At 41.9% G+C, this 15,831-nt stretch overlaps 1 protein-coding gene across 1 annotated transcript in view; it reads right to left on the minus strand.

Moving 5' to 3' along the window:
* las1l (LAS1 like ribosome biogenesis factor) overlaps positions 1-15,831 on the minus strand; it is an 88,493-nt gene that overhangs the window by 21,760 nt on the left and 50,902 nt on the right. Inside the window, exons 9-12 of the mRNA XM_038774596.1 lie at positions 15,025-15,237; positions 11,613-11,760; positions 8,355-8,692; positions 950-1,097 (exon numbers count right to left, since the gene is read on the minus strand). Of these exons, the coding sequence (XP_038630524.1) occupies positions 950-1,097; positions 8,355-8,692; positions 11,613-11,760; positions 15,025-15,237 (847 nt within the window). The remainder of the gene's footprint in view (positions 1-949; positions 1,098-8,354; positions 8,693-11,612; positions 11,761-15,024; positions 15,238-15,831) is intronic.

Raw genomic sequence — 15,831 nt, forward strand, 5'->3', positions numbered from 1 at the left:
TTACAAAGCCTTGGAGACTAAAAGTATATTCACCATCAGCACAGCTGCTCTGATCATGGCATACAGGTATGAATATTTTGCACCTTATTTCCCAGTAAGGCAACCTGGGTTCCCCTTTAACAACTTGGCCATCCTAGCTCGTTATTAGGCAGAATTCAGAACGGATCACATTCATGATCCCATTCATTCCTCCATTTTACCCCAAATTAAAGAGACAGTCACAAAAATAATCTTACAAGCTTCATATTTTTAAAACTATTTCCTAGTCAGGTTATAATTTAACTTGTTCCATAGTTTATAGCCCAAGCCTACGGGCCAACGATGTTTATTCTACAAATGTAAGACATTGCAATAGGATTTGGAATTTCTCGAAATGACCCTAGGGCTGTAAATAAATCACAAGAAGCAAGAAGTCACTTATTGGTGTGATCTTTGGATTGAGCATAATGAAGGAATTGGAAACATCATAACAAGGACAAGTCCCAAATTGCAGGAAATGCAGTTATTAGTCCTTTCCCCAACACCCCAGGATACAGTAGCTCACTATTAGGGTATAGTTTCAATAGCACTATAGCCGTCTGGCACTCAGTAATATGTCAAGCAACATGGAAATTAAATAAATATGCTTCCAAAAACTCTAGTTATTTACAATATTATTGATGCACAATATTTATTAGGGCTAATCTAATGCTGATGTTCAAACAATATCAAATTGGAACACAAGGTTTAGAGATGTTGCAACAATTATGAAAGATAGCCTTGAAATCGGACTCAGGAATTTATTAGCCTAATAACCTACCAACACAATAGGGAGTCACCATGTTTAAGCAAAATATTGTGTGCTACCCAACAGGTCTGTCTTCAAGTTGTCCACTATTATCATCACCATGGTCTTACCACAGATTTACTAGTTGTTAAATACCAATAGTAACTGGATTTGACCATTTACCTTATCGCAGTATTATGCTCTAGATTGTCCTCCGTTTTTGGCCGATGCAATACAGGCATCAAAGTGTAATTCTGCACAAAAAGGCAGTTGGGGTCTTCTGTTTGGCCTGGTACTTTACCTAGAGGGTAATCCTTCCATGAAATTTGATCTGCAAAAAAAAAAAAATATTACTTTACTTTAGGACTGCACTCTTTGATTGTACAAATCAATTCACAAAGTAGCCTCATGGGGGATAAAGGTAATAATTGACAAGAAACTTACACTCAAGGTTGGAACTAAAAATGCCTCTCCTGGGAAGATGTTTATTTTGTATTCTTGAATGCACCAATTCTACACCACAGCCATTAGATGAGGTACCAGAAATCTGCAAAATGACTATTCTTCAGTGAATGCCAGCATGCTATTTGATTGGAGAGCATCACTGGCAAGCCTGATCTTATTCACACCAGATATCAAAAGATGTATAATTTCCAGCACATCACTAGATACCTATGGGACTCTCATCAATTCCAACCCACCCTGCCACCCACTTTCCCTCCCATCCAGCTCAAAGTACAAATAGCAGCACTCCAATTGTTGCCCGATTTAGATCCGCAACTCAACAGGTCAGAAAATCAAGTTAGATATATTTTAGTCCATATACCTCTGTCCTATACCAGATGCCATGCAAGTGCCATTACCCATTATAACCAACAGGGAGCTTGAGCAGATTAACTATTTCCGCCACGGCAAGGAAATGCTAAAATATAATAATGAAAATTACTACAAAAGCTTTTCTACAGTGGAGTGTTCTGGTCTGCACAGAAAATCTCTCATGGGGAAAAATGGAAGAAGCACTGAAGATTAATATACCTATTTAATACGGTTCTGCAACTTAACATACAGCCCAAAACACAGACAAGTGGCAAAAGGATGGCTCGCGATGAATGCACCTGCAAACAGGACAATGTCCTAACAGAAGATATTTCTTGGCTAATAAATCTCTGCAATACTGACCAATAAAAAGCTGGGAATCTCCTCCTAAAAAGCCCTAGAAATGCAGTTCAATTTGACTTTATGGCTAGTCCCCTCGAGTAGATGTAACATAATGCTTCACTATATCCAACTATTTCCTAGATGATAACATCACTCAAGTCCATCTGGCCATTATGGCAATCAGTGCTTTGAAATGGCAGGATCAAACGTGCTTGCCTTTAAATGTGATTTGGTTCCATCTGTTTGATAACAATGTTCTTTCTGAATCCATACAATAACATGTACAGTTTAGATTGAGGTTTTCTCTGCAGTATCACTGCCAGAGATGAATCAGACCTCCCAACCCCACTATTGCCCGAACCCAATTTCCATTGTCAGGGTTAATTATATATGCAGGGTAAGCTCCCAATGTGACTAACTGGCTGCAAATGAAGCAAGCTTCTACAACTAAGGGAGATACTGTTACAGGAAGGCACTCATTGCTGCACAAGGAAGAACTGGAATTACAGGGAGAATCCTGGAGATACCGTTGACTGAGTTCTCATGTCCTGCAAAGGAGACAGATGAGATAAGACAGGCCAGGATAAGGTCCTCTCATTCAACTGGATTTGGCACTCTATACTTCTTCCAACCCACTGCTGGTCTTGCAGAACATTAACATTACTGTAATGAGAAAGCAAAATAGGGAAAAAGAAAAATTCTGTTCTTTAACATTCTGTCCCATTACCTTTGAAGGAGGTGGATAGGTTTCAGTCTCTATTTATGGGCAGGAATTTCACAGTAAGCCTCTTTCATCCCGTTTTCCCTGCGGCAGCTTGAACACCACACATAGCATAGACATAGAACTTAGAACATACAGTGCAGAAGGAGGCCATTCGGCCCATCGAGTCTGCACTGACCCACTTAAGCCCTCACTTCCACCCTATCCCCGTAACCCAATAACACCCCCTAACCTTTTTGGTCACTAAAGGCAATTTATCATGGCCAATCCACCTAACCTGCACAGGGGAATGTGCAGACTCCACACAGACAGTGACAGTGACCCAGCAGGGAATCGAACCTGGGACCCTGACGCTGGAAAGCCACGGTGCTAGCCACTTGTGCTGCCCCTAGTGCATGCGGGGGGGAAAATCAGCTCTAGCTTGCATAAAGATCAATGAAAGAAAGGAATAGTGATTTCCAGTTAGAAATAAAATTATAAATCACAATCCATCCTTTTTTCTGTCCTCCTGATCCCAACCATAGTTCAGTACAGATCCATCGATACTTGTGGCACTGCCAACCTTCAAAAGCAGTCAATTTTGCTCGGACACCTGACCGTAAAGAGGATCACAGCCAATTCAAGCATGTCTTCACCTGACAGAACCTTGCTTCAGACAGTAGTCAGAAACAAGAGCCTTGCATGATCTTACACTAATCCAGAGGTGTTATGATCAGTTACCCTGTCTGAAATCAGCAAATTCAACTCTGATCAGGAGCCAAACCGAAGGCCGCCTAATATTTATGAATCACTACTACACTGACCAGCATTTTTACTCGGTCAGCATTGGGAACGCCAAATAACATTTTAAGTGATATAAATGTCGATGTATTTTTCCCTCTAATTACAAACATGGCAAAATTATTAGATTGGGATCGACCAGGAGCATATTAACATCACTCGAGTTTAATTTCTTCTGGAAACGCTGCTCAATGTTTACATAAAATTCCTTTGTGGCTTATGTTATTGCGGTCATTAATTTGTTTACTTAAATTGTTTAATTATTTTATGTAAAATGAGCCTGGGACGTCTCCACTTCAGAGGCCACAGATGTGAGAACTATAAAAATAGCACAACTGTTCTTGAGGTTGGTGCGGAGTTCATTTCGGTCTGTATTTTCCACACTATATTCAATCAGGGAGTTTTTGATGCACTCACAAGGCATCTAAATTCCATTCATACAATCAGAGTCATACAGCACAGAAAAGGCCCTTCTGTCCATCACGTCGGCGTTGGTCAAAAACAAACATCTAACTATTCTAATCCCATCTTCCAGTACTTGATCCATAGACCTGGATGCCCTGGGATCACAAGTGCACATCTAAATACTTCTTAAATGTTATGAGGGTCTCTGCCTCCACCACCCTTTCAGGCAGTGAGTTCCAGTGAGCACCTCCTGTCCCTTACCTTAAATCTATCCCCAGGTCACTGATCCTTCCACCAAAGGGAAATGTTTCTTCCTGTCTACTCTATCTATGCCCCTCAATTTCATACATCTCATTCATGTCTACCCTCAATCGTCTCTGCTCTAAGGAAAACAACCCCAGTCTACCCAATCTCTCTTCATAGCCAAAACTCTCCAGCCCAGGCAACATCCTGGTAAATCTCCTCTGCACCATTTCCAGTGCTATCATATCCCTCCTGTAATTTAGATTCCAGACTGCACACAATACTCTATTGGCATATTGGCAGCAGAGGTTAACACTGTGGCTTCACAGCACCAGGGTCGATTCCCCACTGGGTCACTGTCTGTGCAGAGTCTGCACGTTCTCCCAGTGTCTGCGTGGGTTTCCTCCCACCGTCCAAAGACATGCAGGTTAGGTATATTGGCCAATTGCCCTTACTGTCCAAAAAAGGTTAGATAGGGTTATTGGGGGTTACAGGGATAGGGTTTGAAGTGAAGGGTGGAAGTGAAGGCTTAAGTGGGTCGGTGCAGACTCTATGGGCCAAATGGCCTCCTTCTGCACTGTATGTTCTATATTCTATGTGGCCTAACTAATGTTAATGCAGTTCCATCATAACCTCCCTGCTTTTAAGCTCTCTGCCTCCGCTAATGAAGGCAAGTATAACATATAGCTTCTCCTGCCCTGCTACCTTAAGAGATCAGTACACATGCACATGATCCTCGGTCCAGCAGTTTTTTTAGGTATTCCCTGGTCTTGTTTGCCCTGCCCAAGTGAACCACCTCGCACCTTATCAGAATTGAATTCCATTTGCCACTGAACAGCCGATCAATATCCTCTTGCAATCTCACAGTATCCTCCTCATTATTTACATCCCACCAATTTTCATATCATCCGCGAACCTAATGATCAACCCTCCTACATTCATGGCAAACCCTCCCACATTCATGGCTAAATCATTTATATAAACTACAAACAGCAAGGGCCCCAAAAACTGATCTCTGCAGAACCCCAGTGGACACAGGCTTTCAGTCAGAAAAACATCCTCAACCATCACCCTCTGCTTCCTGCCACTCGGCCAATTCTGGATCCAAATTGCCAAATTTCCTTGGATCCCATGGGCTCTTACCTATGCTATCAGTCTCCCTTATCAAAAGCCTTGCAGCAGTCCAAGTAGACTGCTTGAAATGCATTTCTCTCATCTACACATCTGGTCACCTCTTTGAAAAATTCAATCAAGCTGGTCAGACCTGACCCCCCCCCCCCCCCTTCACAAAACGATGCTGCCCGTTCTTGAATAATCCCTGCCTCACCAAATGCAGATTAATTCCATGTCTCAGAATCGCTTCCAATAGTTTCCCCACCACTGAGGTTAGACAGACTGGCCTGTAGTTTCCTGGTTTATCCCTTCCTCCCTTCTCGAATAATGTAACCACATTGGTTATCCTCCAGTCCTCCGGCACCTCTCCTGTGGCCAGAGGGGAATCGAAAATGAAAATGAAATGAAATGAAAATCGCTTATTGTCACGAGTAGGCTTCAATGAAGTTACTGTGAAAAGCCCCTAGTCGCCACATTCCGGCGCCTGTTCGGGGAGGCTGGTACGGGAATCGAACCGTGCTGCTGGGCCTGCTTGGTCTGCTTTAAAAGCCAGCGATTTAGCCGAGTGAGCGTCCCTGCTAGTTCCTCCCTTGCCTCACCGAAAGGGAGGATACATTTAATCTCGCCCTGGAGATTGGTCTACTTTTAAGCATGACAGACCACTCAGTACCACCTTTCTAGCCATATTAATTTATTTAATTTTATTACCGTCCTTCTCCCTGATTTTTATACCCTTTTCACTAGTGAACACCAAGTATTCATTTAGAATCCTACCTAAATCCTCCAGCTCCACATACAAATTACCACTCTAGTCCTTAATGGGTCCTACTCTTCCCCTAGTTATCCTTTTACCCTGAATATACTTGTAAAACAACTTTGGGTTTTCCTTTATTTTACCTACCAGTATCCTTTCATGTCCCCTTTTTGCCCTCCTAATTTCCTTTTTAAGTTCGCTCTTACACATTCTGTATGTCTCTAGGACTTTTGTTGTTTTGAGCCCTCAATATCTGCCACAAGTCTCCCTTTTTCAACTTCCAATGCTGTATATCCCTCGATATCCAGGGTTCACTGGATTTGTTGGTCCCATCCTTTTTTTTGATTGGAACCTGTTGGCGCTGTACTCTCTCAATTTTCATCTTGAATGCATCCCACTGTTTTGTCACAGATTTACCTAAAAGTGAGAAACTTTTATAGGCCTCTAGAAGATCATCCCTACACCTCCTACACTCCAGGGAAAAAAGTCCCAGCCTCTCCTTATAACGCAGACTATCAAGTCCTGTTTCTCACTCTGGCCAAAATCATATCTGATCTGATTAAAATCAGTCTTCCCCCAGTTTAGAATGTTGATTTCCGGCCCATCCTTGTCCTTTTCCGTAACATTCTTGAATCTAATGGAGTTATGTTCACAGAAATCCCCCACTGCCGACCCCTCTCTTGTCGGACCTTCTAGGTACTGGCTTAAAAGGTTCTCGAGTACATTTTAAGAATTCAACTCCCTCTAAACCTTTCACACTATGACTATGCCAGTTAATGTTGGGGAAGTTGAAATCCCCCACTACCACTACCCTATTTACTTTTACACTTCTCTAAAATTTGCCGACATATCTGCTCTTCTATTTCTCTCGAACTGTTAGGGGGCCTATGGAACACTCCCAGCAATATGACTGCTCATTTTTCGTTTTTAAGTTCTATCCACATGGCTTCATTTGAAGAGCCTTCAAAGTTGTCATCCCTGCTTACTGCTGTAATTGAATCCCTGATCGCCCCATCTCTTTTACCTCTTACCTCCTTTTGTGTCTCACCTGAAGATCCTATAGAGTCAGCATCATAGATGTTTACAGCATGGAAACAGGCCCTTCTACCCAACTTGTCCATGCCGCCCAGTTTCTATCACTAAGCTCATCCCACTTGCCCGCATTTGGCCCAAATCCCTCTATACCCACCCTGCCCATGTAACTGTCTAACTGCTTTTTAAAGAACAAAATTGTACCCGCCTCTACCATTGCCTCTGGCAGCCCATTCCAGATGCTCACCACCCTCTGTGTGAAGAAATTTCCACCCTGGTCTCTTTCATATCTCTCCCCTCTTACCTTAAACCTATGCCCTCTCGTTGTAGACTTCTCTATCTTTGGGAAAAGATGTTCACTATCTACCTTATCTATGCTCTTCATTATTTTATAGGCCTCTAGAAGATCATCCCTACACCTCCTACACTCCAGGGAAAAAAGTCCCAGCCTCTCCTTATAACGCAGACTATCAAGTCCTGGTAGCATCCTCATAATTCTCTTCTGCACTCTTTCTAGTAAGAAGTCTTACAACACCAGGTTAAAGTCCAATGGGTTTGTTTCAAATCACCAGCTTTCGGAGCACAGCTCCTTCCTCAGGTGAATGAAGAGGTCTTTGTCTTTGTGAAACAATCCAGGATGCTGGTTTTGTAGTCCTGTTTCTCACAAACAATGAGCACAGGATGCTGAGATTGTACATAGCTGTCAGGATGAGGATTAATCATGGGTTGCTTGCGATTCTATTGGGTAAGTTTAAACATCTTCAGCTTCAGGGATTGGATCGCGTCCAACTGGGAAAGGCTGTTGATATTTGAAAGTTGTATATGTACTGAGTTTGTGTCTTTGTTCTGTAGAAGGATCTTGGCAGCTATCAGATCCGTAGAAAGATTTTGGCAACTATCCAGATCTTATCTCACATGTACATGAATGCAAGCTTGTAGAAAATAAAACCGTCTTTCAGGTTGTTGATGTGTCTGCTGCTCTTTGTACTGAGTTGAGCCACAGGAGAAAAACCCACGTGGAAGCCGACTCAATACACAGGCCTTGAAACCGCTCCTACACTGCGACTCCACCTTCAAGGAGTTATAAACCTGTACTCCTAGATCTCTTTGTTCTGTAACTCTCCCCAACTCCCTATCATTAACTGAGTAGGTCCTGCCCTGATCTTATCTACCAAGATGCAGCACCTCATATCCTGGAATATTGAGCTGCCAATCCTGCCCCACTCTCAACCATGTCTCAGTGATAGCAATGTCATCACACACCCATGTTTTAATTTGTACCCTCAACTCAACTGCCTTGTTCGTTAAGACTCCATGCATTCACACAAGTATAAAATCTACAAAAATATAACCATTTGAAATATCAACATAAACTAGCATACCTGTGCATATTTTCCAATCTGAACCTTCCAGAGCTTGAATCTTCTCAGTTAACATCTCAAGATCGACTGTGTGTACCGATTCCTCGCCAGAGGTGGGGCCAATCACTGATTCAGTGTCCTCTCTGAACTCAGCATGCACCATACCAGTTAACTGGTTTGGAGACTCAATTCCACTCTTCATTGGCAGGTTTTCCACAGTGTACACTGGTAACTGGCCATGACCAACTGGAAAATCAGAAACACTGAAAGATCCAGGCTCTTGGTTGTATATAGAACACAGCTGGAGCAGTTTCTGTTGTGTCGTAATAGGTAGTGGATAGACCATATCAGTTAAAATCCTGAAATTGTACAGTACAAATCAGGTTTTATCTTGGTTACATCTGCTATCAGGGTTCTAAAACTATATACAAAGTTACAAGCCTACATAACAAAAACTGCAACTAGTACACCTTTGCTGATCTGCTATAAAAAGGGTTTCAGGCAGTAACAAAAGATCTGTAAATTGCTGACAAAAAAATAATATAAACTCATGATTAAGAACAGAAGCATAAAAATTGAACAATTAAAAGATTAATTTTTCCATGGAAAGGACTATTACGATACAAAACGTCACAAAGCCAAAACTGGTTTTCAATTAGGCGGAGTTGCTAGATTGAGAATGGCTTTGAAGTGGAACACCACATTAATAGGTTTTACAACTAATGTCACTGAGGAATTTTACAACACAGAAGGACCATTTAACACATTGTGCCTGACTGGTTCCTCTAAAATAAACTACATTTGGTCCTATTCTACTGCCATTTTTTTTTAACAGTTTTCTTTTTCAAAGATTCATCTGGCATCTACCTTGTTTTTTGTGGGTTAAAATTTAGATTCACTGGATGTGACAAGCCGATTGCTACAGTGTCATTTTGAGTAGAGTGTCCTTATAAGCCTTTCTCCCATGTAATATTTTTTACTGGCGTCTGTTGCGGGTTCTGCATTTGACTATCTTATCTGTGGTCTCAAGTTACCACACTGATCAAGGAATGTTTGTCAGGATATATTTCATGAAGGCCTTCAATTTTGGGCATCTCTATCGGATCCCCTCTTAATCTTTGTTCTAATGATAAGAGCCCCAGATTCTCCCATTTTTCCACCCCACAAAAGGCTGTCATCCGTTAAAATCATGAGTGGTACTCCTCTGCACCACTTCCAATGGCCTTGATATTTCTCCGAAAGCAAGGCACCCCGAACTGGACACACTATTCTAACTTATGCCTAACCGTGATGTGTCTAACTTTAACATTATTTCATTCTTTTTATATTCCATAACGCATTTAATTTAAATCTTACATTTAAAATGAACAACTTCACCAAATTCTCCGTCCATTTTTAAGATGTGGATATAAAATTTCCTACTCACCCAACCCCGCCCACAAAAGCCTCTGCTCTTCCGTTTCCTTTTCAAACTTAACCATGTATCCTCTGTTTTTCTTTCCAAAATACACCACTCCAGATTAAATTTCATCTGGCATCTATCTGCTCAACCTGCTCACCTATAACCCTTGTAAATTTGCTTAGTCTTCCTCATGGCTATCCGGACTCTGGATCATTCATACAAAAATCAATATATTTATATGACAACAACACACAAAGAAAAGCAATGGTCAAGTGAATCTGCGATACATTGATTTCATTTGTCCAGATATAAACACCCATTGTGCGGGACAATTTTCAGTGCTAGAAGCAATTTCTGTTGGTGCTCCTTTTAAGACCGTCTATCTTAATTTTTTTTTTTAAAAAGCTGCCAACATAGAACATACAGTGCAGAAGGAGGCCATTCGGCCCATCGAGTCTGCACTGACCCACTTAAGCCCTCACTTCCACCCTATCCCCGTAAACCAATAACCCCTCCTATCATGGGTACTTCAGCAACTTTTGAAAATTCAGCACCTTCTGCATTTCTTTTATCAATGTAGTCCTTTTCCTTCGAAGCATTTTTAAAAAATTGTATTTTCATTTTTCAAATATATTCAATAATAACAGAATTTCTATTCCGAGTTCTATTTCATTGTATTATAGCTTCCAGAAACCTACCCAGGGATGTTGGACTGAATAGGGTGCGATTCAGTGATCACGTTGTGACCGGCGCAGAGCCTGGTGAATCCAGGAGAGCCCCAAATCAGGTTCCGTACCGGAGCGATTGCGAGTCACCCACCTCGCTCCATCCGGCACGATCTTCATCGCTCCCTCACTGGTTAGGATCCAGATCTGCATATTCAAATGAGTAAACACCCAGACGCCAGATAAACCCAGTGCCTGGGACTCAATGACCGCATCTGTGAGACCTTGCCAGGGCGCCGTTGAGAACTGGTTCACATAAATATGAACCAAACATAACCGCGGGTCTCGCAGGGCGACAGAGACCCCCCCCCCCCCGGGTGGTTGGGGACAGGGCAGGGTGATACTCTGGTACCTGGGCTTCTTGGCAGTCAAACTGGCACCTTGACACTGGGGAGAGGGTGTTCCCAGAGGCCTCAACAAGTTTGTGAGGTGCCGGGGGAGAAGAAGAGGCAAAACTAAACAGCAATTTGCCGTTGAATAGCAGGGCGATTCTCACGCTGCAGCTGCCAAGAAATACCCCCGCCAAACGCACCAAAAATTAGACTTCAAACCTTTTTCCGCTGACTGGCCCCCATAGTTTATAATTTTCTACATTTCTGAACGCAGGTATTCAATTGGTAATCCTTCAGTCCTCTATCACTATCTTCGTAAGCCAAAAAAATACATTTGAATGATTTTTGTCACATTGTTTGCCAACTCCTCTCGACCTCCCTCCGTTTTAAAAAGCTCCAATTGGGGAAGGGTATCTTTCCCACTTGCGAGAGCGATCAATCTTTTCAGTACAATTTCCTCATCAGCCGTCGTTCTACCCAACTGGTTGGGTAGTTTAGAGGGGCTGGTTTAGCACACTGGGCTAAATAGCTGGTTTCTAAAGCAGACCCAGGCAGGCCAGCAGCGTGGGTTCAATTCCCGTACCAGCCTCCCCGAACAGGAGCCGCAATGTGGCGACTAGGGGCTTTTCACCATCACCATACCCCGTTAAAAGCAGCTGGTGTCCTTTCTACATTCATGGCAATTTTCTTTATTTTATTTGGCCTGCATTTGTCAATGTCTTATTTTAGTTTAAATTTGTCTACCAATCCAAGGAACTCACTGATACATCACCATTACTTCTGATAGAGAGAAAAGGAACCAAATGCAACGTATACTGACTGTTGAAGAAGATGAGGTGTAGCCTGGCACGGTGCTGAAAGGCAGGCTTCGAGAAGATCCTCCCAGTCCAGGGGACATTGAAATAAAAACAATTGCCACATGCTCCTTTTTATTTTCTGGCTTCGGGATAAACCTTTCAATCTTTTTCCTGCACAGAAAAAGCACAGCACAATATAAAGCAATGATAGTTGAATCCTTAAAACTGTTTTTAAAAGAAAATTATAAATGGAGAAGCTGGAAAGTTACTTTCTATGACCGAGTGACTTGCAGGGAAAGACTTGGTGGTGTTGATGTATCTGCTGCCCTGGTCCATCTAGATGGTAGAAGTGTGGGATTGGAAGATGCTGCCAATGGAGCCTTGTCGAGTGTCTGCAATGCATCCTGTAAATGGTACACACAACTGCCACTATGCATCAATTGTGGAGAGAGTGAATATTTGTGGGCAGTGTGCCAATCAAGCAGGCTGCTTTGACTTGGATGGTGTCAAGTTTTATGAGTGTTGTTGGAGCTGCACTCATCCAGGAGGGTGGAGAGTATCCCACCACGCTCCTGACTTGAGGCTTGTAGATGGTGGACAGGCTTTAGGGAGCCTGGAGGATAGTTACTCACAACAGAATTCCTAGACATAGACATAGAATTTACAGTGCAGAAGGAGGCCATTCGGCCCATCGAGTCTGCACCAGTTCTTGGAAAGAACACCCTACCCAAGGTCCACACCTCCACCCTATCCCCATAACCCAGCAACCCCACCCAACGCTAAGGGCAATATTGGACACTAAGGGCAATTTAGCATGGCCAATCCACCTAACTTGCACATCTTTGGACTGTGGGAGGAAACCAGAGCACCCAGAGGAAACCCACGCAGACACGGGGAGGACGTGCAGACTCCGCACAGATAGTGACCCAAGCCGGGAATCGAACCTGGGACCCTGGAGCTGTGAAGCAATTGTGCTAACTACAATGTTCCCATGCTGCCCACTAACCTTTGACCTACTCTGGTTGACAGTATTTATATGGCTCGTCCAGTTCAGTTTCTGGTCAATGATAACACCCAGGAAGTTGACAGTGGTGGGGGTGAATTCAGCGATGGTAATGCCATTTGTCAAATGGCAATGGTTAGATTCCCTCTTACTGGAGGTGGCCATTGCCTGGCACTTGTGTGCCATGAATGTTACTTGGCACATGTCAGCCCAAGCCTGATTGTCACCCAGGTCTTGCTGCATATGGACAGTGACAACTTTTGCATCGTGAGAAATTGCAAATGGTGCTGAGCATTTGTGAAATCATAAGCAAATATCCCTATTTCATATCTTAAGGAAGGTCATTGATGACACAGCTGAGGATGATTGGGCCTAGAAAACTACCCTCAGGAATTCCTGACGTGATGTCGGGACCTTAGATGATCATGCTCCAACAACCACAATCACCTTCGTTTGTGGAAGGTATGATTCAACCAGCAAAGTTTCTCCTCCCGATCCCAAATCCCTCAACTCTATTTTTGCAAATGATAGGTTAAAAAAAGTAAAATAATGCAGATGCTAGAGATCTGAAATAAAAACAGCAGATCTGGTATCATCTGCAGATAGGGTTAACGTTTCAAGTCCAATAGAACTCTTCCTTGAAATTCGGAGGTCCGAGAAAGAGTTATATTAGACTCAAAAGGTTAACTCTGTTTCTCTCTCCACAACGTTCTGCACTTGCAGTTTTTGCAGCACTTACAATTGTATGCTCCCTTAACAATTCAGCAGTTTAGTCTAGTAGGAGGCTGATTCTTCTTAGTTTACTCTATCACTTTCCAATTCTTAAGGCTCCCTATAGTAACAAGTGGCCTAACTGAAACCGGAATTTTACAGCATTATTGTTTAGAGTACTAGAAGTCTATAGGATTTTTAGGTTGCGGACAAGGCAATTTAAGCTCCCAGCTTATGGAGCACATGCTCAATAAATCCTCACATTGCAAAATAAAGCAAATGAGATATTACTATTTAACTGCAACTATAATTACATGTTACATATATGTAACATGTAATTATAGTTGCAGTTAAATAGTAATATCTCATTTGCTTTATTTTGCAAATGTATATATATGCAAATATATGTATGAAGACAATGGCATAGCGGTAAAGTCACCGGATTAGTAATTTAGAAGCCCAGGTGAAGGCTCTAGGTCTCCCTGCACAATCCCACCAAGGCAGTTGGTGGAATCTTGGGGAACTGAAAGTCACCGTGGTGTTAACCGGGATCTGTCTTCCTTACACGGTATGGCTCACGTGACTCCAGATCAACAGAAATGTAGTTCACTCTCAACTGCTCTCAGAAATGGCCACGGGCAATTAGGGATGGGTGACAAATGCTGACCTTGTCAGCAATGCCTACATCTCATGAAAGAAAACAAATTTAAATTATAATCTTGGATAATCCAAAAGAAATTCAAATCATTATTTCTGCAATTAAGGCTTATGCCAATTATAGAATTCCGAAATGACATTTTCCCAGATTAAAGTTGAATGTATCATTTACCTTTTCCTCCATTACCTAGGTCCTCCCGTCCATATTTTGAAAAAAAAATGTAGTCATGAGTTACAATTCCTGATGTCAACCAGCTACAAATCAATAATGTTTTGAGTCAATTAACATTAGGAAGCATGATACAGCTGTATCTGTGGAATCCATAATAAACAGTTCTTTAGCAAAGGGTGTGGGTCTGCTGAGCTCAGAATGACGAAGGTAGCCAAACAAAATGTACTCTCTGTAAATCACAACAACCACCCAAGGACAGATGGCGACATGGGATAAGCAAACGAAGGATTGAAAATAGTGGTTGTCAATTGATCCAACATACCCCATTTTCTATTGGCCAGAGTATGCTGTCCTTTCATTGGTTTAAAATTAAAGTTTAATGGTGATATTATTGGTGTGTTAACATGCAAATTAAGGAAACGAACTGTTAAACCAATGGCTGAAAATGTTGTATCATTATTTCTCTGGATCGCAGTGAATCCCACTTTGTTATTCTTGTGCACAAGGAAATAAAGTATGATTAAAGAGTAATTGTCGTGCCTACTTGTTAATTTTGACACAACATAAATCCAATTGAGGCAACTTTCACTTCCCTCTCCACAACACTCTCAAGGGAGATTTCCACAGGCACAGCAAAAAAATCCAATACATCACCTAAATAGCTATTATTCATGAGTGCGCCTATTGAGTATCCAAGCTATTTGCTCATGAAGGACATCACACACTTGCCAAATTCTGTTCCCATCTTGTGCGTTCTAAGTATTTTCCAGCTAGAGTCGCTGAATCACAACTTTGGCCCATTTTCCCTTCTCTAACCAAGTGTATGTGGAGTGTGGTGCAGAACAGAAAGGGATGAAATAAAATACAGGTTCAAGATAGATAAGTAAAATACCTGCTTTTGCATTGGCTGCTAGTATCTCTGTGATCCAGCCCGTAACATACTGTATCCTCAAGCCCGAGGTGTCACAGCAATGCTTCAACTCGGTGAACAGCTTTTCTAGCAGCACTGGTGTGAAATATTGAGAGTGGAGGCACTTTAAAAGAGGCTGCCAGAAGCGACAGAACGTTCGAGGAATTCCTGGATTTGACAAATCTACAAACTCTCCTGCAACAAAAAAGAAATTAATGTTTGGAGCAATGCTGATACAAAGTCAAAGATGCAATATACTGATAATAGATACGAAGAATGAAGTTCATCTTAGGTTCGACACTCTTCACCTGTTCTTCCTTCCAACACTAATTTGCATAAATTTAGAATATTAGTTTTAAACCCGTATCATAAAATATTCTTACAAATCACAAAGGACATCAAATAAACGATTTATAGAAATAATATGTGCATTTAGGCATTACTCACTTCAAGACTTGGACAATTTGAGTGGCAAAAGGTTCACAAGTCTAAATAATTTTACACAGAAATCACTTCATAGCCAAACCACTGCAGAAACAAAAAAAAAGCAAAAATAAATTTTGACCAACACTATGCTGTTGCATTACCAACTATTAAAGTTGACTTTGTGCCTTGTCCGGCCTGCCACCCTATAGTACCAAACTAAATGACCATTCTTCATAATCTAGGTAGCTGATTAATTGGGGAGTGCATCAAGTTGAACTCCACCCTACCTTCAATGGACATCTACACATGAAAATGAAATGAAATGAAATGAAATGAAATGAAAATCGCTTATTGTCACGAGTA

The sequence above is a fragment of the Scyliorhinus canicula genome, chromosome 17 (assembly GCF_902713615.1).
Source record: "Scyliorhinus canicula chromosome 17, sScyCan1.1, whole genome shotgun sequence".
In the NCBI taxonomy this organism is placed as follows: Eukaryota; Metazoa; Chordata; class Chondrichthyes; order Carcharhiniformes; family Scyliorhinidae; genus Scyliorhinus; species Scyliorhinus canicula.